General features: G+C 59.5%; 2 protein-coding genes across 10 annotated transcripts in view; one reads left to right on the top strand and one right to left on the bottom strand.

The window, feature by feature from the left end:
- The first annotated feature begins 1,872 nt into the window (after positions 1 to 1,872).
- TMED1 (transmembrane p24 trafficking protein 1) lies at positions 1,873 to 5,119 on the top strand. The gene is made up of 4 exons (XM_030300569.1): positions 1,873 to 2,148; positions 2,821 to 2,918; positions 3,061 to 3,244; positions 4,070 to 5,119. Exons 1-4 carry the CDS (start codon positions 1,966 to 1,968, stop codon positions 4,286 to 4,288), a joined length of 684 nt encoding a protein of 227 aa, XP_030156429.1. The 5' UTR covers positions 1,873 to 1,965; the 3' UTR covers positions 4,289 to 5,119.
- DNM2 (dynamin 2) overlaps positions 4,867 to 17,112 on the bottom strand; it is a 90,654-nt gene continuing 78,408 nt past the window's right edge. For 5 of the 9 annotated variants that reach the window (XM_030300498.1, XM_030300534.1, XM_030300489.1 and 2 more), the window contains 6 exons: positions 14,270 to 14,379; positions 11,460 to 11,571; positions 10,774 to 10,938; positions 8,551 to 8,783; positions 7,298 to 7,540; positions 5,732 to 6,647 (listed from right to left, as the gene is read on the bottom strand). In XM_030300498.1, the coding sequence (XP_030156358.1) occupies positions 6,578 to 6,647; positions 7,298 to 7,540; positions 8,551 to 8,783; positions 10,774 to 10,938; positions 11,460 to 11,571; positions 14,270 to 14,379 (933 nt within the window). In that variant the 3' untranslated portion in view covers positions 5,732 to 6,577. Of the gene's footprint in view, positions 5,254 to 5,731; positions 6,648 to 7,297; positions 7,541 to 8,550; positions 8,784 to 10,773; positions 10,939 to 11,459; positions 11,572 to 14,269; positions 14,380 to 17,112 lie in introns of those variants that run through there. The other 4 variants (XM_030300550.1, XM_030300543.1, XM_030300518.1 and 1 more) reach the window with 2 other exon arrangements.

Below are 17,112 nucleotides of genomic sequence, written 5' to 3'. Positions count from 1 at the left end.
CCCAATGCCCATCAATGGCTGAATGGATAAATGTGGTATATCCATACAATGGACTATTATTCAGCCATTAAAATGAATTAAATATTCATGCTAGGAGGAGGAACCCCCATTATGCTAAGTGAAAGAAGCCAGACACAAATGGTCACATATTTCATTTACATGAAGCAACCAGAATGGGCAAAATCATAGAGGCAGGTTGTAGTTGCCAGAGCTGATGGGGAGGGGGGGGGTGGGAGAGCGGATGGACGTGCAGGCTTAACGGGTACAGGGTTTATTTTCTGGCTGATGAAAATGTTTTGAAAGTAGATAAAAGTGGCAGTTGCACAACATTGTGAATGTAATAAATGCCACTGAATTACTCATTTTAAAATCATTAATTTTAGGGGTGCCTGGGTGGCTCAGTCAGCTGAGCATCTGACTCTTGATTTTGGCTCAGGTGGGATTGAGCCCCCCATTGGGCTCTGTGCTGACAGCACAGAGCCTGCTCGGGATTCTCTCTCTCCCTCTCTTTGCCCCTCCCCTGCTCGCATTCTCTCTCTCAAAATAAGTAAATAAACTTAAAAAAAAAAATCACCCATTCTCCACAACTACTTCAAAACGTCCAAGCAGCGAGTCTGAATGACAGACGATTGGGGAAGTGAAAAGAAATAACTAACATTGACTGTCCATGATCTTTGACGTAACCAAGTGGTGTTACTTCCCCAAGTTCTCCAAAAGCAGGAGAGGACAGCCATCAGCTGTATTTGAAGAGTAACTGTCACCAAATGCCAACCACTCCAAGGCCTGTCTTTAAAGACTCAACATTTCCGTCTAAACTTTTTTTTTTTTTTTTAATGCTAGACAGAATCATCAATCAGAGTCCGTTTCTACAGTGACTCTGCTTCTCTGTCGGCTTCCCAGAGGGAGGTCGCCTCCAAACACTCTAAGCCAAACAGGGAGAAGAGGTGGGCAATAAGCCTGGAAGGTAACAGATAATATTTACCGAGGGCCTATACCGTGCTAAGCGCTAAACAAGCATTCTCTCATTTAATCCTCAACAACAGCCCAGTGAGATAGGACGAGTATCACCTCCACCTTATGGATGAGGATACACAGGCCCCGCACGGTGATGTCTTCAAGCCAAGGGTCGGGGGTGGTTGGAACTAGCCTTCGTGGCTCCCAGTCCCACACCCTCTTCTAACTTGCAAGCAATGTGGCTGTCGTTTTTCTTACCCTGAGCCACTTCAGTTACTCTATTTACCTGCTGGTCCCCCAGAGTTTGAGACCGTTGGTGTGTAGGGAGGGCTAGGCCCCTGTAATGGCTCTACGCCAGGAAAAATGAGCGCTAGGCAAGGGTTCCATCTCAACTCTCACAGCTGCCCTATGGGGTGGTCGTTCCATCACTCCAACTACAGACGAGGAAACTGACAAAGCGACAGGTCTAAGGAATAAAGGGTGAGACTCTACAGACAACACAGAGCCCACATCAACACTAAAAGGTCTTCCTGGCCCGGGGGGGGGGGGGGGGGGGGGATCATTTTATACTTGAGCCCTACGGATCGCGTACAGGTCCATTCCACCCAGACAGGTTCGCTCATCGGTGGTAGCGCGCAGCTTACTCTGGGAAAGCTTCAGGGAGGGGCTTTAGAAGGTCCCGGCCCGCCTCCGACTTAGTTGTCTTAACTTTTGCCTGAGAAAGATGCACCATCATAGTACTTATTTTTGTCATTTTTTTTTCCCTCCATCATCGGTTGAGACTACAGCCGGAGGCCACTCGGGAGAAAAAAAAAAAAAAACCTCCAGATGATCGAGCGTTGTTAGGCACATCGGGCACTCATTCGGGCAGCTAAGCGCTCGAGGGGCCCTTCATTTTTCTCTTTGCTGGTTTCACGGAGCGGCTGCCAATGAGCTCCGCCGAGTAGCAGAAGGGGCAGGGCTAGCCCTTAAAGGAACCACGACCTCTTAGCAGACCGGAGGGTGACCCGGATGATGGCGGCCGGAGCGGCCCTAGCCTTGGCACTGTGGCTACTACTGCCGCCGGTGGGGGTGGGAGGGGCAGGGCCACCGCCGATCCAGGACGGCGAGTTCACGTTCCTGCTGCCTGCGGGGAGGAAACAGTGTTTCTACCAGTCAGCGCCTGCCAACGCAAGCCTCGAGACCGAGTACCAGGTAGAGGGTCCCAGGTTGGGGAGCCAGCAAACAAGCGGAGCCTGGGCGAGGGGGCGTGGCCAGGCAGCTGAAGCGAGGCGTGCATTAGAGAAGGGGGAGGAGCCCGTGCGTAAGAGCGCGGGGGCGGAGCTAGGGAGCGCGAGCCGGAGCTGGTGGAGACGGCGTGTAGAGCGGAGGGGGTGGGAATAATGGCAGGAGGCGGGGCTAGAGTGAGACACCCAGAAGGGGCGGGGCCATAGGTTGTAACGGGGAGCCTTTCACGGGGCGGGAACCTCCTGAGTGGGCGTGGCCAAGAGTTGCGCGACGGCCGGAGTCGGTGGGTGTGACCAAGACGCGCCACAAGAAAGGGCGTGGTCAGCAAGAGGATTTCTCAGGGGTTGGGTTAAGGAAAGCTGGGCCCTGTCCCCTCGTTTGGTGTGTGGCCAGGTAAACGTCGATCAAGGATTTACGACGCGGCCGTGACCGGATGAAAGAGCCAAACCCAAAGCGGTCGTATCAATGAAGACAGAGCCAAGGCTAAGGTCTACCTGGGACAGGTCGGGCAGCACCAGGTCGCAGGTGTAGATGTCAGGGCTTAGGTAGCCTTCTGGTGATCTGTATGGGTCTGGCTTTCCCTGGCAGCTGCTCTTGGCCTACCCCTAGCCCTCCACCCTCTCTTACCTGCCCTCCCAGGTGATCGGAGGTGCTGGACTGGACGTGGATTTCACGCTGGAGAGCCCTCAGGGCGTGCTGCTGGTCAGCGAGTCCCGCAAGGCAGATGGGGTGCACACGTGAGTTCAGTCCCACTGTCTGCCTGGGTTCAGTTTCAGCCCTGCCCCTCCCCAGTGGCCTCAGGTTACCACCTTCCCTGCCTCTCAAGGTCCAGCTGGTGGGCCACTCAGGGTCACGTGTATCTGTGTGTCTTTCTTCCAGAGTGGAGCCCACGGAGGCCGGGGACTACAAGCTGTGCTTTGACAACTCCTTCAGCACAATCTCAGAGAAGCTGGTGTTCTTTGAACTCATTTTTGACAGCCTGCAGGACGACGAGGAGGTTGAAGGCTGGGCAGAGGCCGTGGAGCCCGAGGAGATGCTGGATGTCAAGATGGGAGACATCAAGGTGCGCTCATACTGAACTGGGGCCACTCATCCCACATCTCCGGCTTTTGGGCAGCCACGCTCCCGTTCTTCCACAGAGGCTGGGGTCCGCATTCGCCTGACCCAGCCTCCCTGGTGCCCCCACCTTAATTATGTTAATAGCAGCTCACAGTTAAAATAATACATTTCTCGGGGCGCCTGGGTGGCGCAGTCGGTTAAGCGTCAGACTTCAGCCAGGTCACGATCTCGCGGTCCGTGAGTTCGAGCCCCGCGTCGGGCTCTGGGCTGATGGCTCAGAGCCTGGAGCCTGTTTCCGACTCTGTGACTCCCTCTCTCTCTGCCCCTCCCCCGTTCATGCTCTGTCTCTCTCTGTCCCAAAAATAAATAAACGTTGAAAAAAAAAATTTAAAATAATACATTTCTAGGTGTAGGAGGGCTTAAATATCTCATGAACTCTCCGCATGAAGTAGGTAGTGTGTTCTCAATGCCCCATTCTAACTGAGGCACAGGATGGCTAAGGCCACGCAGCTAGCAACTGGCAAAGCGAGGATTTGAACCCCGGGGAAGTCTGGCTTTAGCAACTGTGCTGTTGACTACTACTAAGTACATTAATTTACACTTATTTAGGCATGTAACTCTCACAGCAATTCGGAGGGAACAGAGGCCCAGAGAGATCAATTAGCTTGCTCAAGGTCACATAGCCACTCGGTACAGAGAGCAGATTTAAGACTCACGGCAGCCTGGCCACAGAGTCTGTGATCTTAGCTCACCCCATTCCCCCTGGTTTTATTGGTCTCTGCTCCCTGAGAGGCGGAGGCCTGACCCTGTCCCTCTCTCTGCCCCACAGGAATCCATCGAGACCATGAAGACCCGGTTGGAGCGTAGCATCCAGATGCTGACGCTACTGCGGGCCTTTGAGGCACGTGACCGCAACCTGCAGGAAGGCAACCTGGAGCGGGTCAACTTCTGGTCTGCTGTGAACGTGGCCGTGCTGCTGCTGGTGGCTGTGCTACAGGTCTGCACGCTCAAGCGCTTGTTCCAGGACAAGCGCCCTGTGCCTACGTAGCCCCGGAAGGAAGAACGGGGAAAAGGGCAGCAGGGTACACGTGTGTGAGACGTGGGGGTCCCTTCCCCAACTGAGTTTCCTTCGGGAGGGGAGGCTAAACAGTCAGGGCCGGAGGTGTGGCCCTCAAGTGTCCTCTCCCTTGGAGGGGCCAGGCAAGAAACACTTGTTGGCTTGGCTGACGGACCTGGGCCCTCCGGGAGGGGCAGCTCAGTGGCTGTACCTGCTCTCCTGGAAAGGGTGCACGGACGGGGGCACCGCAGCATTTGAATGCAACCCTTGGGTATTGTGGCTCGCCTCTGCGTCCCCTGCTGTAAATGTGTGTGCCTTAGCCTGAGTCTTCCAGCACTGCACTGGCACTAGGTGTGGGATGGGGCCCGGGAAGCAAACTCTCCCTTCCCTTCCCTACTGGCCTTCTGAACCAGGTTGTGGTGGGAGGGGGCTTGCTGTTTGTGGGGCCCCGTGCCTTCTTTGGTCTCCCGGTCACCCCGCCAGAGGCCTGTTCCTGCTGCTGCTGGGGGTGGCTCCGGGCTGGGGGCGACCCGCTGACACCAGGGGCTGGGAAGGAGACAACAGTGCTCTTGCCAGGACAGTCACTTAATTGAGAGAAGGAGCCCAGCCCCTCAGCCCAGTGCAGGGGGGAGGCTCACTGTGAGGTCTGGTAACAGAACTCGAGGAGTGGAGACTGCGAGACCACCCGCCCCTGCTGCTCTCTCTGCGGGGGGCCCGGGCAGAGCTGAGGGGTGGCCCAGCCAAACCTTGCACAGGAGCCTCACGGAACAAAGGGTGGTCTGGCCTGGGCACTGAAGTCAATAAATTATGGTCAGAAAATCACAGAGCCTGGTGATTGGGGCTCAGGGACACCAGCCGGGACAGACCTGGCCCCAAGGGGGCAAACCAGACAGGCGGGAGGGGTCTCCCACGAAGTTCAGAAGAAAGGTCGGGCGGGAGCCGATGGAGGTGGTCGCCTGGGCACAAGAGAAAAATCAGAAAGCAAAGTTTAACTGTGACCGGGGCTGGGCCAGGAGGCCTGGGACCTGAGGGGGAGTCCTTAGGACTACAGCAGTGGGGAGGGGTCCTGACCACTGCGGTTCGGGGTGGAATCCTCTCTCCCCTTAGTGATTCTGATGCCCACCCTAGGCCTGCATCTGGGTCTCCACACCAGTGCGTTAGGGGCCGCAGCCAGGCCCGTGTTAGTATGTGTGGAAGGGGAGCGGGGAACATCTGCCCCCACTCCTGAGGTGTTAAGGAAAGAAAGGATCTTCCCTTGAGAGCATGGTTGTCTCTGGAAGAAGTGAACCCTCTCGCCAAGAGCAGAGCCCCGTGAGTGAGGTGTGAGAGCCGGGGGTGGGAGGGAGGCCTGCTGGCGGGGGGGGGGGGGGGGGGGGATGGTGAGCAAGTCCACATCCTCAGCCTGACAACACAAAAGGCCCACACAGCAGCCACTAGAAGCTTCTTCCCTTTATTTTAGTTTATTAATAGGATACAGAGTGCAGGCACTTACAGTGGTCAAACCGAGCGAGGAGCGAGCGAGGTCTGCTCAGTGATGGGCCACCTGGGGCCCACCCCGTGGGGGAGGCCTGGGTAGGAGCCAGGAGCCCCTCAAAGCCTCCCCACTCACTCAGCCCTGAGCCCAAGCCACCCCAGAGACCTGGGGGAGGGGGGGACCCAGGGAGGAGAGAGCGAGGCCGGCAGGGCTGAGGCTTCCGGACCTGGCAAAGGCACCTCCGGCAGCCGAGGCCGAGGAAGGAATATTTACAACTCAGGCAGGGCGGGCAGCGCTGGGCCTGCTGGGCCTGCTGGGCCTGCTGGGCCTGCTGGGCCTGGCTTGCTGCCGGGAGCTCCCGCTGCTGAGAAGCAGAGATGCTCCTTGGGCCCCAGGAAGGCCTGGGGGATCCAGGCACTCCGGGTGCCTCTATTCTCAGCCTTTCCTGGCCAGAGAAGCCCTGGGCCAGTCCCCCACCCCGGCCCGGCCCGGCCCGAGTCCTCATTCGAGATGGCGCCCAGAGTGCGTTCCCTCCTCTGCTACCCCGAGGCTCCATCCCCCAAAGTGCACCACCCCGGCTCCCCCCACTCCCTGCCCGGGGGCTCCAGGGCCCCTTCGGTCAGTGCTGTGTGCAGCAGACGGGGATGGGGGCCAAGGTTAGGGAAGAGTCAGGGGCTGCCCGCAGGGAGCCTGGTCCTGGCACGCAGACGACGGGGCCAGGGGCAGCGGAGGGGCCCAGACCGAAGCTCCTGCACCGCGGGTGTGCGAGGACCCCCTGAGAACACGCCCCCCCCTGCAGCCGCAGCCTAGTCGAGCAGGGATGGCTCGGCTGGGCGGATAATGGTGGGCCGGCTGGGCGCAGCAGGGGGTCTTCTGCTGCAAAGAGAATAAAGACAGACGGGGAGGGGGAGGGGGGAGATGGCAGTGAGGCCATAAGTAGGATGAGGGAGAGGAGCCCGCCCCCCGCCACACCCCCCCCCCCCCCAACGGCGCTGCCCAATGCCGGATGCTCTCAAGGATCTAGAGAGCCAGGGAGGAGCTGGCAGTGTGACTGTGTGAGTCTCCCCTGACCTGGCGCCTCCCCCCCCCCCCCCCCCCCCCCCCCCCCCCCCCCCCCCGTTCTTCATGGGAGAAGTGAGGACAGAGCCTGGCCTGCAGGGCGGGGAGAGGCAGGGCAGAGGTGTGAAACGGCTCACAGCGCGTGTCCTCAAGTAAGAAAATGGTCAAAACCAGGAGCAGGGGCCCTGCGTGAGGAGTCCCACCCTGCATCGCGGGCCACCTGCTCAGGCAGGGGACAGGCCAGGGAGCCCTGGAGTCACCTTGACTCTCCACCACCACTCAGTGGCTTTGGGGAAAGCGAGCTGGTCTCTCTGGGCCTTAGTTTTCACACCAGCCAAATGGGGATGATGACTCCATTCCCCACAGGGCGCGGGGAGAGCTTAGGGCAGGGTGTCAGGTTCGAGGAGAGGCCCCAGGGTACAGGCCTGCGGCTCTAGTGGCAGGCAGCGAGGGGGGTCCAGCCTTACCTGGGCACTCCAGGGGGGATGCCGGGTGGAATCCGAGCCGGCCGAGAAGGGATCTGAGGCGGGGCCGAGAAGGGGTCGTTGTTGGCAAACACGCTCTGGGGTCCAGGCCTGGACGGGATGGGGGGTGCGGCAAAGGAGGCTGCCGGCATGGGAATCAGGGGGGGGCCCGGGGTCGGGCCTCTCACTGCCGGGGGCCGGCCTGGGGGATGCACGCTGGATATGGGTCGGCGCTGTGGAGTGGGGCTGTGGAGAAAGGAGAGGGTGTGAGCCGGGGGTGGGGGTGGGGCGCGCCAGCCCGGCCAGTGTGGGCCTTAGAGGGCTGAGGCGGAGGGAGTGGCGCAGGCAGGCACCAGCTCCCGCCCAGGGACATGCAGGGGGGCAAGGACCTGTTCCCTCCATCCACCCGCCACCACCTGCTTGGCAATGGCTGTGCCCCCACCTAAAACTTGAGCCGGGGCCCACCTGCACCCCTCCTCGGCCGCCAGGGCCTCCCGCTTCCCTCTGACCTCACTCCCACGGCCCTCTGCCCCCCACCGGCCCTGCTCGGGCCTCCCGCCTGCTTCACCTCCTCCAATCCACCCTCCTCAGCCACAGATCCCTCCAGAGCCCAGCCCTGACCGCAAGTCCAAATGCCTCCAGAGGCTGCGGGGCCTACAGGCCCCTCCCTGCCCTGGGCACCCCACAGGCTGCCCCGTTCCCCAGGTGGGGTGCCCTCTCCCTAAGTAACCCATGGCTCCCTGAAGTCTCAGTAGGGCTGGCACCTTCTAGATTTCCCTGACCGACCCTCTCCTCCTGCCACCTGCCCCCGTCACCGGTCAGGTGTCCCTGTCTGATGGTCTGCATTGCCCATGCCAGGGTCTCATCTCCATCCAACAGCTCTGGGGCGGCTGAGGGGGAAGGGGACGTGCCAGCTAAGGTTCCCCGCGGCTCCCGCAGATCGTCCCCGACCCGCCACTCTCGTCTGTGCTCCAGGAGGATGGCCCCGTGGCCGCCACGGCCCGGGCCTCTTGCCCTCTCTGGCTTCCACCTGGGCTCACCGCGTGGGAAGCACCAGGAGACACGTGGGCCTTTAACCCAACCCTTCTCTTCGTCGCTTCAGGCCCACGCAGGGTAGCCGCTCCCACTGTGGCCAGCCCTGGGGGCCCCTCCACCCTGCCCACCCCGTGGGCCATGCCCCGACGGGACACGCGGGAGGAACTGGGAGCCCGCAGGCAGCATCCTCCGCCGACTGCGGGTGACCGGGCCTTACGGACCTGTGGCTGCTGGAGCTCTGGATCCAGGTGTCATCGACGGGCGGGGGCACGGGCGTGGACACGGTGCTGGTGCTGATGTCCCCGATGATGTTGAGGGCCTCCTTGAGCGCATGGTACATGCGCAGCATGTCGTCCCGCCTCTGGGCCTGGTCGGCCGACTCCTCCATGAGGCTGCTCTGGTCCGCCGAGGAGTACAGGTAGGCCAGCAGCTCGTGGTGGATGAAGGCCTTCGTCTGGGGACAAGGGGCGGAGAGGTCAGGGCTTCCACCACGCCCGCCTGCGCCTGTGCCGCTGGCTGGGAGGGCGGCCGCCACACCCCGCAGGCTTTCCTGTCTTTAACTTTACTGCGGGACGAGCCAGAGGTTTACAACCCGGGGGTGGGGGGTGGGGGTGGGGGGGTTCTACCCAAGTGTCTGCCGCGTCTCTCGGGGCCACCTTCCAGTGTTCTTCTGGCCCGTCTCACCAGACGCTGATGATCAAACCTACCCCGAGGACCCTGCCTCTCGCATCGCCATCTCTCCTCCCATCCGTTATCTGCGAACCAGCGTCTGTTAAAAAACTGCTAGCTCCCTCTCTTAAAAAAAGAAATGTTTAAAAGGGGCGTCTGGGTGGCTCAGTCGGTTGAGTGTCCGACTCTTGATTTCGGCCCCGGTCACGAGGCCAGGGTCCCCGAGTCAGGCTTGTCTTGCTGAGCGTGCAGGCTGCTTAAGATTCGCTCCCTCCCTCCCCCCCCACCCCCCCTCCCCGTATGCCTCTGCCCCTCCCCCACCAGCACACGTTGGCTCTAAAATTAAAAAAAAAATAAACAAACAACAACAACAGTACTAGTTTCTGTTCATTGTATACTTTGTTCCTTCCAAAACCTCTTACAGGATACAGGAGTTTCTCAGTTACTTTTACTGCATTTCTAGGTACGTGTGTTCACGTGTACATGAGCTTCTACAAATAGGGACAGGTTTCCCTCTTCCTTTTCAGTGTTCACACCTCTACGCGATTTTTCTAATCTGACTACACTGGTTAGTGACGCTACAAAAAAGTTTTAAACACAAGTGGAGATAGCCAACTTGTTCTTGACTTTCGAGGGAATGCCTCCTGAGCTCCCCCATTAAGGTCAAGAGTGGCTTTGGGGCGCCTGAGTGGCCAGTGGGTTGAGCGTCTGACTTCAGCTCAGGTCGTGATCCCACAATTTGTGACTTCGAGCCCCGCGTCGGGCTCTGTGCTGACAGCTCAGAGCCTGGAGCCTGCTTTGGATTCTGTGCCTCCCTCTCTCTGTCCCTCCCCCTCTCAAAAATAAACATTAAAAAAAAAAAAAAAAAAAGAGTGACTTTGAGACTGAAACACAGATTCCTAACAGAAGACTCCTACAGTTGTCTTTTTCAGAATGGATGTTGAATTTTCCCAAGTGGCCTTTCAACATCTCCAAAAATGACCAGGCTTGACAGTTTATTTCCCCTCCTTTTTATACACATGGAGCCTTCCTGTATATTCTGTTACGCGCCACAGTTCTTTTTCTACATTATAAATGAGTTATTATCAACCTGGACATCCTCTTCTCTATTTTTGCTTTAGACCCTGTTACATTTCGAGCTTTCGCAGGCACAACATAAACCCAAAGCTGGCCTACGTAGCTTCTTGGGTGCCCAGCTGAGCAGGAGGCCTGATATATGAACCCCCTGCACCCTCCCAGCAACCGAGAGCGGGAGACATTAGTACAAGTGCATTTCACCAGAGAGAGGCCTAGAGTCCCGTGAGTCTCGGGAGCCCGAGGGTAGGCAGAGCCCTCCAGTGAAGGTGGGCTGGGCCACAGGCCATCAGGAGGCCACAGCTGGGGACAGACTCAGTCTGGGCTTTAATCCCACCTCCCACTCTTCTGAGTGACTCAGGGCAGCTTCCTTGACCTTGCTGGGGCCTCCTTTTCCTGTCTAGAAAATGGGAGATGATCACAGTTCTTCTCCTAGGGTTCGTACAAGATTGAAACACTTCAGAGAAAGTATATACGGGTGGCATTTGTTTCAATTACCCAAGGAAAAGGGAGTGAGCTCCACGTGGCTTGTACCTTCTAATCTCCCGAGAGAGGCTGGGAACCCTGATTCTGACGTTTAGAAGGTCGTGACTCACTCTAATGTTAAATGTCATACAAAGGGCGTCCGGGCCCAATCCGGCCGTGGCTGCCCTGGCCTCCTCCCCGGCGGCGGGCGGGCCCTGGCGGGGCCGGGCACTCACATTGTTGATCATGAGGTGCATGATGGTCTTTGGCATGAGGTCACGGATGGACTTGTTGATGATGGCCACATAGGAGTCCACCAGGTTGCGAATGGTCTCCACCTGGCGCTCCAGCTGCGGGTCCATAGAGAAGGTGTTCTCCTGGACCCCGTCCTCATTCTCTGCCTGTGCGGGGAGAGGGCAGGCGGTGAGGCGGGACTGTGGCCTGAGGCGAGGGTGGAGAGCCCCCCTTCTCTGCGAATGGCTTGCCTTGTCCTGCCCACAACCGGCTTTCTGGGGATGTCCCCTGATGGCCGTGTTGGCTTCAAGTGGCCCTGCCCGCCCCTGGCCTGAGCTGCCTGGACCTGGGGTGACCATGCCCCAAGGTGGTTGGACCCCTCACGTGGGGACTGGAACATGTTAATTTGGGGGCCGAGGGCAGCCACGTTCACTCTTCCTCAAGGACAGGAGGAGGAGAGGGAACAAAACAGATGGGGTCCCAGGCCGTGTATATCCCTGTCCTTGTCTTTACTTGGAGAGCCTTCTGGACCCTGACCACAAAACCCTCTCCCCTTTTCTCCTTTGTTTGCTCACGACAGTATGGGCTATGATCCTAGAAATGACCCATCCAGGGAGACGCCAGACCCCTTCCTCTCCCAGGGTCAGCACAGCCCGACGTGTGCCGGCCGGGCAGGGCGGTTCCTTACCTGGTCCTTCTCGGGGTAGACCCCAGCTCGGAGGAACGAGGCCTTCCAGCTGTCCACGTCCTCCTGGGAGTCACAGGCCAGCTCGATCTGCCGCAGGTCCTTGTAGACGTTCCTGCAGCAAGAGGGAGGAAGAAGAGGCATGTGGTTCGACCCTGCCCGTGGGGCTAACAGGTGCAGGGAGCTGTAGCGTGGGCTCTGGGTCCGAATGACGGGGATTCACACTTGACCCGGGCACTCACAACTGGAGCCCCAGGATGGCAGTGGCACCTGCAACCGGTCGGGCTGAGAGGAGCCCCAAGTTAGTGCCTACAGCATCTAAAACCCTGCCAAGTGCAGCACACATGCTCGGTGATGTCTGCATCTAGTGGCATCCGTGGGGTTTTGTTTTTGTGGGTTCGGGTGACTCCTCTCCTCTCCCCTCTTCCATGCCCTCCTGTGGGGGCCAAAGGCTGCCCAAGACACTCTCAGAAGTGGGCAGGTGTCCCCTAACACCCCTGCCTGGGGAAGCTCCCATCAAGGTTTCTCAGGGAGGCTACAGCAAAGTTGTTCAAAAGAACATTCCGCGATGGCAGAACCTGTGTCGTCAGGTGCGGTAGCAAGGAGCCGCAGGTGGGTTCTTTGTGAGCACCGGGAACGGGGCCAGGGTGACTAAGGAAGTGAATTTCAACTTCATTTTATTTCAGTCAGTTAACATTTAAATAGCTAAATTTGGGCCAGTGGCTACTGCACTGGATACTGAAGGTCTAGAATGTGCCCCGATTCCTGGGGGGGGGGGCTGGGCTGGTGGGGGGAGGGATGTGGAGGGTTGGGGCTCCCAGCTGAGCATGTGCAAAGCAGGACAAATGTAGGTCTGTGAGCAGAGGCGGCAAGAACCATAAGGCTGGAGGAGAGACGGACGGACAGTGTTCTGCAGGCTGGGATCTGTGCCACACACGTGCTCTCCTGTCCCACAGGGCAGCGGTGGCCGAGACGGCCAAGCTGGCCCACCGCTTCGGCGTGAGATCTGAGTCTGAGGTTACTCATGGCCCGTGACGGAGCTACGGCCAACTAGCAGTCGGTGTGTGGCTGCCCTGAGACTTCTGGAAGGAGTCTCAGAGAGTGGGAGGCGGGCCTTCGTCGGGAAGGCTCTTCCTCTTCTGTTGCACTGCCTGGAATATCATGGTGGCTGGACCTCGGGCAGCCATCTTGGAAGAGGAGGAGGAAGGCTCAGGAATAAGGATGGACCTGGATGCCTTTGGAGCTGCCCCACCTGCCCCAGATGGGAACGTCATAAGAAACAATAGCAACTTCTATCTTGTTTCCGTGACTATTATTCTGGGGTTCCTGAGCTCACTCGTAAGTGATACATTAGGTACCATCTTCACAGGGGATCACGGGCCCGGGGAGGCGGGCCAGCTGCCCACTGTGCAGCAAGGAAGAGCTTCCTGGCAGGCCTGCCCCACAACAAAGCCCAGGTTCAGCCACGCCAAAGCGGGTCCCAGAGCTTCAGGCCATTCTGTGACAAAGCAGGTAGAGCTACTCCTACACAGAACGTGACGCTGGCTCCAACCCATGGGAGCGATGGGCAGTGAGGGAGGTGACCCCGGGGCAGCAGGGAGGATGTCGATGTCTGTTGGTCCATCGTGAAGAACCTCCAGGCCTTGGCTGAAAGCCGCTGCGACTTAGGTGCTCCCTGGCTCCTGGATGAGGACGCACCAGAGTCCCGCGTCCACACTCTGCCCTTCCCCCTGCTCTCGGATCCCCTGCCAGCTGGACCTCTTCCCAAGCTGAGAAAAGCATCTTTATTTTTGCTGAAGTCTCCCCCCAGTGCCCGGCGGGGTGGGTTTTCCGAGGACCTCCTGGGCCTTTCTCTTCTGTCTACACTCACCTGAGGGTCTCACCCCCATCTATGACTTTGAGTGTGGCCATGCATTAACAACTCCCCAATTCACACCCCGCCTGGAGCTCATTCCCCAACACCAGACTCTTGAATGTGCACGGCTGCCTCCCTGATTCCCCACGTGGTGTCTCAGAGGCCTCTCTCCCTCAGCGTGGCCCCAACCCAGCCCCTGATGGTCCCCAAGCCTACCCTGACTCTGCCTTCCCCAGCTGATGGCAGCTCGGTCCCTGCGTGAGTTCAGGGTCACCAGAAAATGCCTTCCTCTCTTGCACCCACATCCACCAGGGCTTTGGTCAGCTCTGACTCTCGGCATCAGCATCGGCTGCCTCCCCCTCTACCTCCTCAGCCCCACCCCAGCCCAGCCCCCACAGCCTCCCACCTGGACCAGTGCTATGCAACCCATCCTAGTTTCCCCACTCCTGCCCTACCCCGCCACAGCCACCAGGGGGCGCCTGTGAGCACCTGAGCAGGGGCCAGTCCCTCCTCCGCTCAGAACCTCCGCCATCACTTCATCAGGTCTCTGCCCAGATAGGACTTTCCTGACCACACACTGGAAGCACCCACGGCGGTTTTCTGTTTCTCACTTGATTCCCTTTCTAATTTTTTTTTTAATGTTTAATTTTGAGACAGAGAGAGACAGAGTGCTAGTGGTGGGGAGGAGCGGGGTGGGGGGGGAGGGAACACAGAATCCAAAGGAGGCTCCAGGCTCCGAGCTGTCAGCACAGAGCCCGACGCGGGGCTTGAACCCACGAACCGTGAGATCATGACCTGAGGTGAAGTCGGACGCTTAACTGACTGAACCACCCAGGCGCCCCTCACTTGATTCCCTTTCTGGAACATGAGACCCCAGGGCAGGGACTTTACACAGAAGACGCTCAGTGGGTACTGCTGACTGGATGGGGACGGCCACCCTCGCCCAGTGGGCCCTCACCTCTGCTCCGTGTTGAAGATGGCGAAGACGTGCTTGTTGGACATGAAGCCCTTCTCCACGTCGCGGATTTTCAGGTTGTCCAGAGGCAGCATGTACTTCTTCTCCTTCTCCTGAGGGCGGAAAGGGGAGGGGTCACCCTGGACTGGACCCCACCTCGAGGGCCACCTGCCACAGCCTCTCATGCTGGTGGCTTTATTCGGATTAACTCACCTGCCTCGGCCCCCACCTCTCCCTTGTCCACTTTGCCCCAGCCATGCTGGCCCCCTCGATGCTCCCTCAAGGTGCCAGGTGGGCTCGTGTCACCCCAGGGCCTTTGCTGGAATGTTCCTCCTCCCAATGCCCGCATGGCTCCCTCCTTGCCTCCTTCAGGTTTTTGTGCGGAAGGGACCCTCTCGGAGAGGTCTGCCCCAACCCCACCCCACACGTTCGCAGGCACTGTCTCCCTTGCCTTCTCCGTCCTCCTTCTCCCCTTGGTACTTCCTCTTGCGTAACACAACACCTTGTCCTGCTCACCGACCTAGGCTATTCTCTGTCACCCACCTGATTCGTCAGTTCCTCAAGGCCAGGGACTCCTGTCTGGTTCACTACCACACCTACGACCACTCTATCTTCACAATGAGCCTGTAACTGAATTACTGCTATGATCCCATCTTACAGAGAGGGAGACTGAGGCAAAGAGGGGGCAGGCAACGATTCAGCGGTAGGGCTGGGATTTAAAACTAGTCAGCTTCAGATGATCCTGGAGCTGGAAAGTGAGCCCCCTTGAGGTGATGCCTGAGCTCCAAAGCCACAGAAGTGTCACTCGCTTCCCAAGGGCAGCCCTGATCAGGAAGTGCCCCACGGAGTACAGGCACAGCAGTCCTGGCGGCTGCTGGGGAAGCAGCTGAGAGGATGTGGCCCTCAGCCAGGGGCACAGGCCTGGCGAGTCACGGAAGCCAACATTCACCCACCGATGGAGGCTAAGGACCTACTGTACCCCCAGCCTGGGGCTGGGCCCCTGTGGGTGCATCATCTTAGACCTCCCTGCGGCCCAGGCCTTAGCAGTTCAGATGGGCTCTGCCCCTCCCCGGCCACGGACCCTTGGGCAAAGCACTCCCTCTCTATGCCTCAGTTTCCTCATCTGTCAAAGGCAGACAGGAGTCCTGCCCTCCCTGTGCAAGGTGAGGATTAAGTCGAGCCCAGGAGACACTAGGATTTTCTTCTGTGTGTTTGTCCCTCACTCTTATGGCTCTAGGGTCAGGTCCCAGGACTCTGGCAAAGGAGGAAGCCGGGCAGAGTGCTCCTTCCGGCCGAGCTGCAGTGAGGGGCAGAAGAGGGGCCTGGCGGCCACGGAGGTGCGGACCCCCCGTTCAAGCTGCAGAGGGGGGTCTGAGGAAGGAGACGGGCACAGAAAGGCTTCGGCTAAGTCCCAGGGCCCTCCAACCTTCCGGAGAAGAGTCTTGGGGGCTTTAGAAGGGGCCGGGGTGGGGGTTCCCTGCTCAGAAGACTGTGGAAGGGCCTCTGCTGCCCCCGCCCTGTCGTGTCAGGAGGCAGGAAGCTTCCAGTCGGCTGGCCAGGCCAAGTAACTGAGTCACAGTCCTTTTGGGCCCCGAGCGAGACGCCACATCTGGAACTGTTTATAGTGTGATTCCGCCCAGAGCGCGGCAGCTGCCTTCCTGATGCTGTTGACACGCACGCACAGAACACAAACACACAGAGACGCAGAGGCGTGTGCGCACCCCGCCCCCACCCGCCCCCCAAAGAGCCCTCTGCCTGCACACAGAGGCCGCGGACCCAAACCCTCCCTCCCGCCCACGCCCACCCGCTCCCCAGCCCCCTCCTTAGGATTTCCTGCAAACCCACAACTTTCTCCAGATGCGAGCCGGCCCCAGCCGTGCCACGTCAGACGAGAGAAGCGCATCGGCGCAGGCACCGGCCTCCCCGCCCGCTCCAAGGGGCCGGGGCGCGGTGGCCCTCCTTGTCCCCCCTCCCCCCCGCCAGGGGGCCTGCAGGACGGACAGCCGGCCCCGCCCACCCAGTGTTCAGACTACCTGTTCAGGGGGTTCTGAATGTGTACAGTAGTCTGCACATTGGTTAGGCTGGGCTCGGGCAAGCGGCGCGTCGGGACGGGCACCCCCGAACTTCCGCCCCCTCCGCAGCGAGGCGGACCCGGAGGTGAGTGTCATCGCCCACCGCCCTGCTCTCCACCGGGATGGAGAGACGTGCACCGAAGCCTGGGGAGTCAAGAAGGGCCTGGGTGGGAGACGAGGTGCCAGGGAAAAGCAGAGGGAGCCGCCGCCAGCCGCGGGGGAAGGGGCTCTGGCTGAACGGTCCCCCTAGTCCCACCCCACTCTGTAACTGCTTCCTCTTGGGTTATTTTTTTAAAATAAAGAAATACGGTTCGCCTCTCTGAGGCGTCTCTGAGAAGGTCCCTGAGCTGGGGGGGGGGGGGGGGGGGGGCGGCTGCCACGTGTGGGGTTCCGAGGGTCCCGCCCCTCCCGACCTCAGTCTGCTTTGTGTCTGCGGCGCACACAGGGCCCCTTTCACGGGCCTGACGGTTCTCGTTACCGCCGGCGGGCGATCCACCCTCCTCCCGTCCCGAAGCCTCCCCTGCCCTGGGTCTGGGCCCGCAGGAGGGTCCGGGGCTGCTGCTTTCAACCCCCACATGAGGGGAAAACGAGGGACCCCTTCTCCACTAAAGAAAAGGAGCTCTTAAAACCGGACTTGCGGTGAACCGCCAGGAGGGGGTTTGGGCCCCAAGTCCCCCTACCACTGCCCAAGGCCGTCACAAAGCCTGGCACTCCCACCCTGGGCGGAGATGCCCGGGCCCAAGGTGGAGACCGGCCCTCAGCTGGCCTGGTGAA

The sequence above is a fragment of the Lynx canadensis genome, chromosome A2 (assembly GCF_007474595.2).
Source record: "Lynx canadensis isolate LIC74 chromosome A2, mLynCan4.pri.v2, whole genome shotgun sequence".
Lineage (NCBI taxonomy): Eukaryota > Metazoa > Chordata > Mammalia > Carnivora > Felidae > Lynx > Lynx canadensis.
The sequence above is the reverse complement of the archived record's forward strand: the minus strand, read 5'-3'. Positions and strand labels throughout refer to the sequence as shown.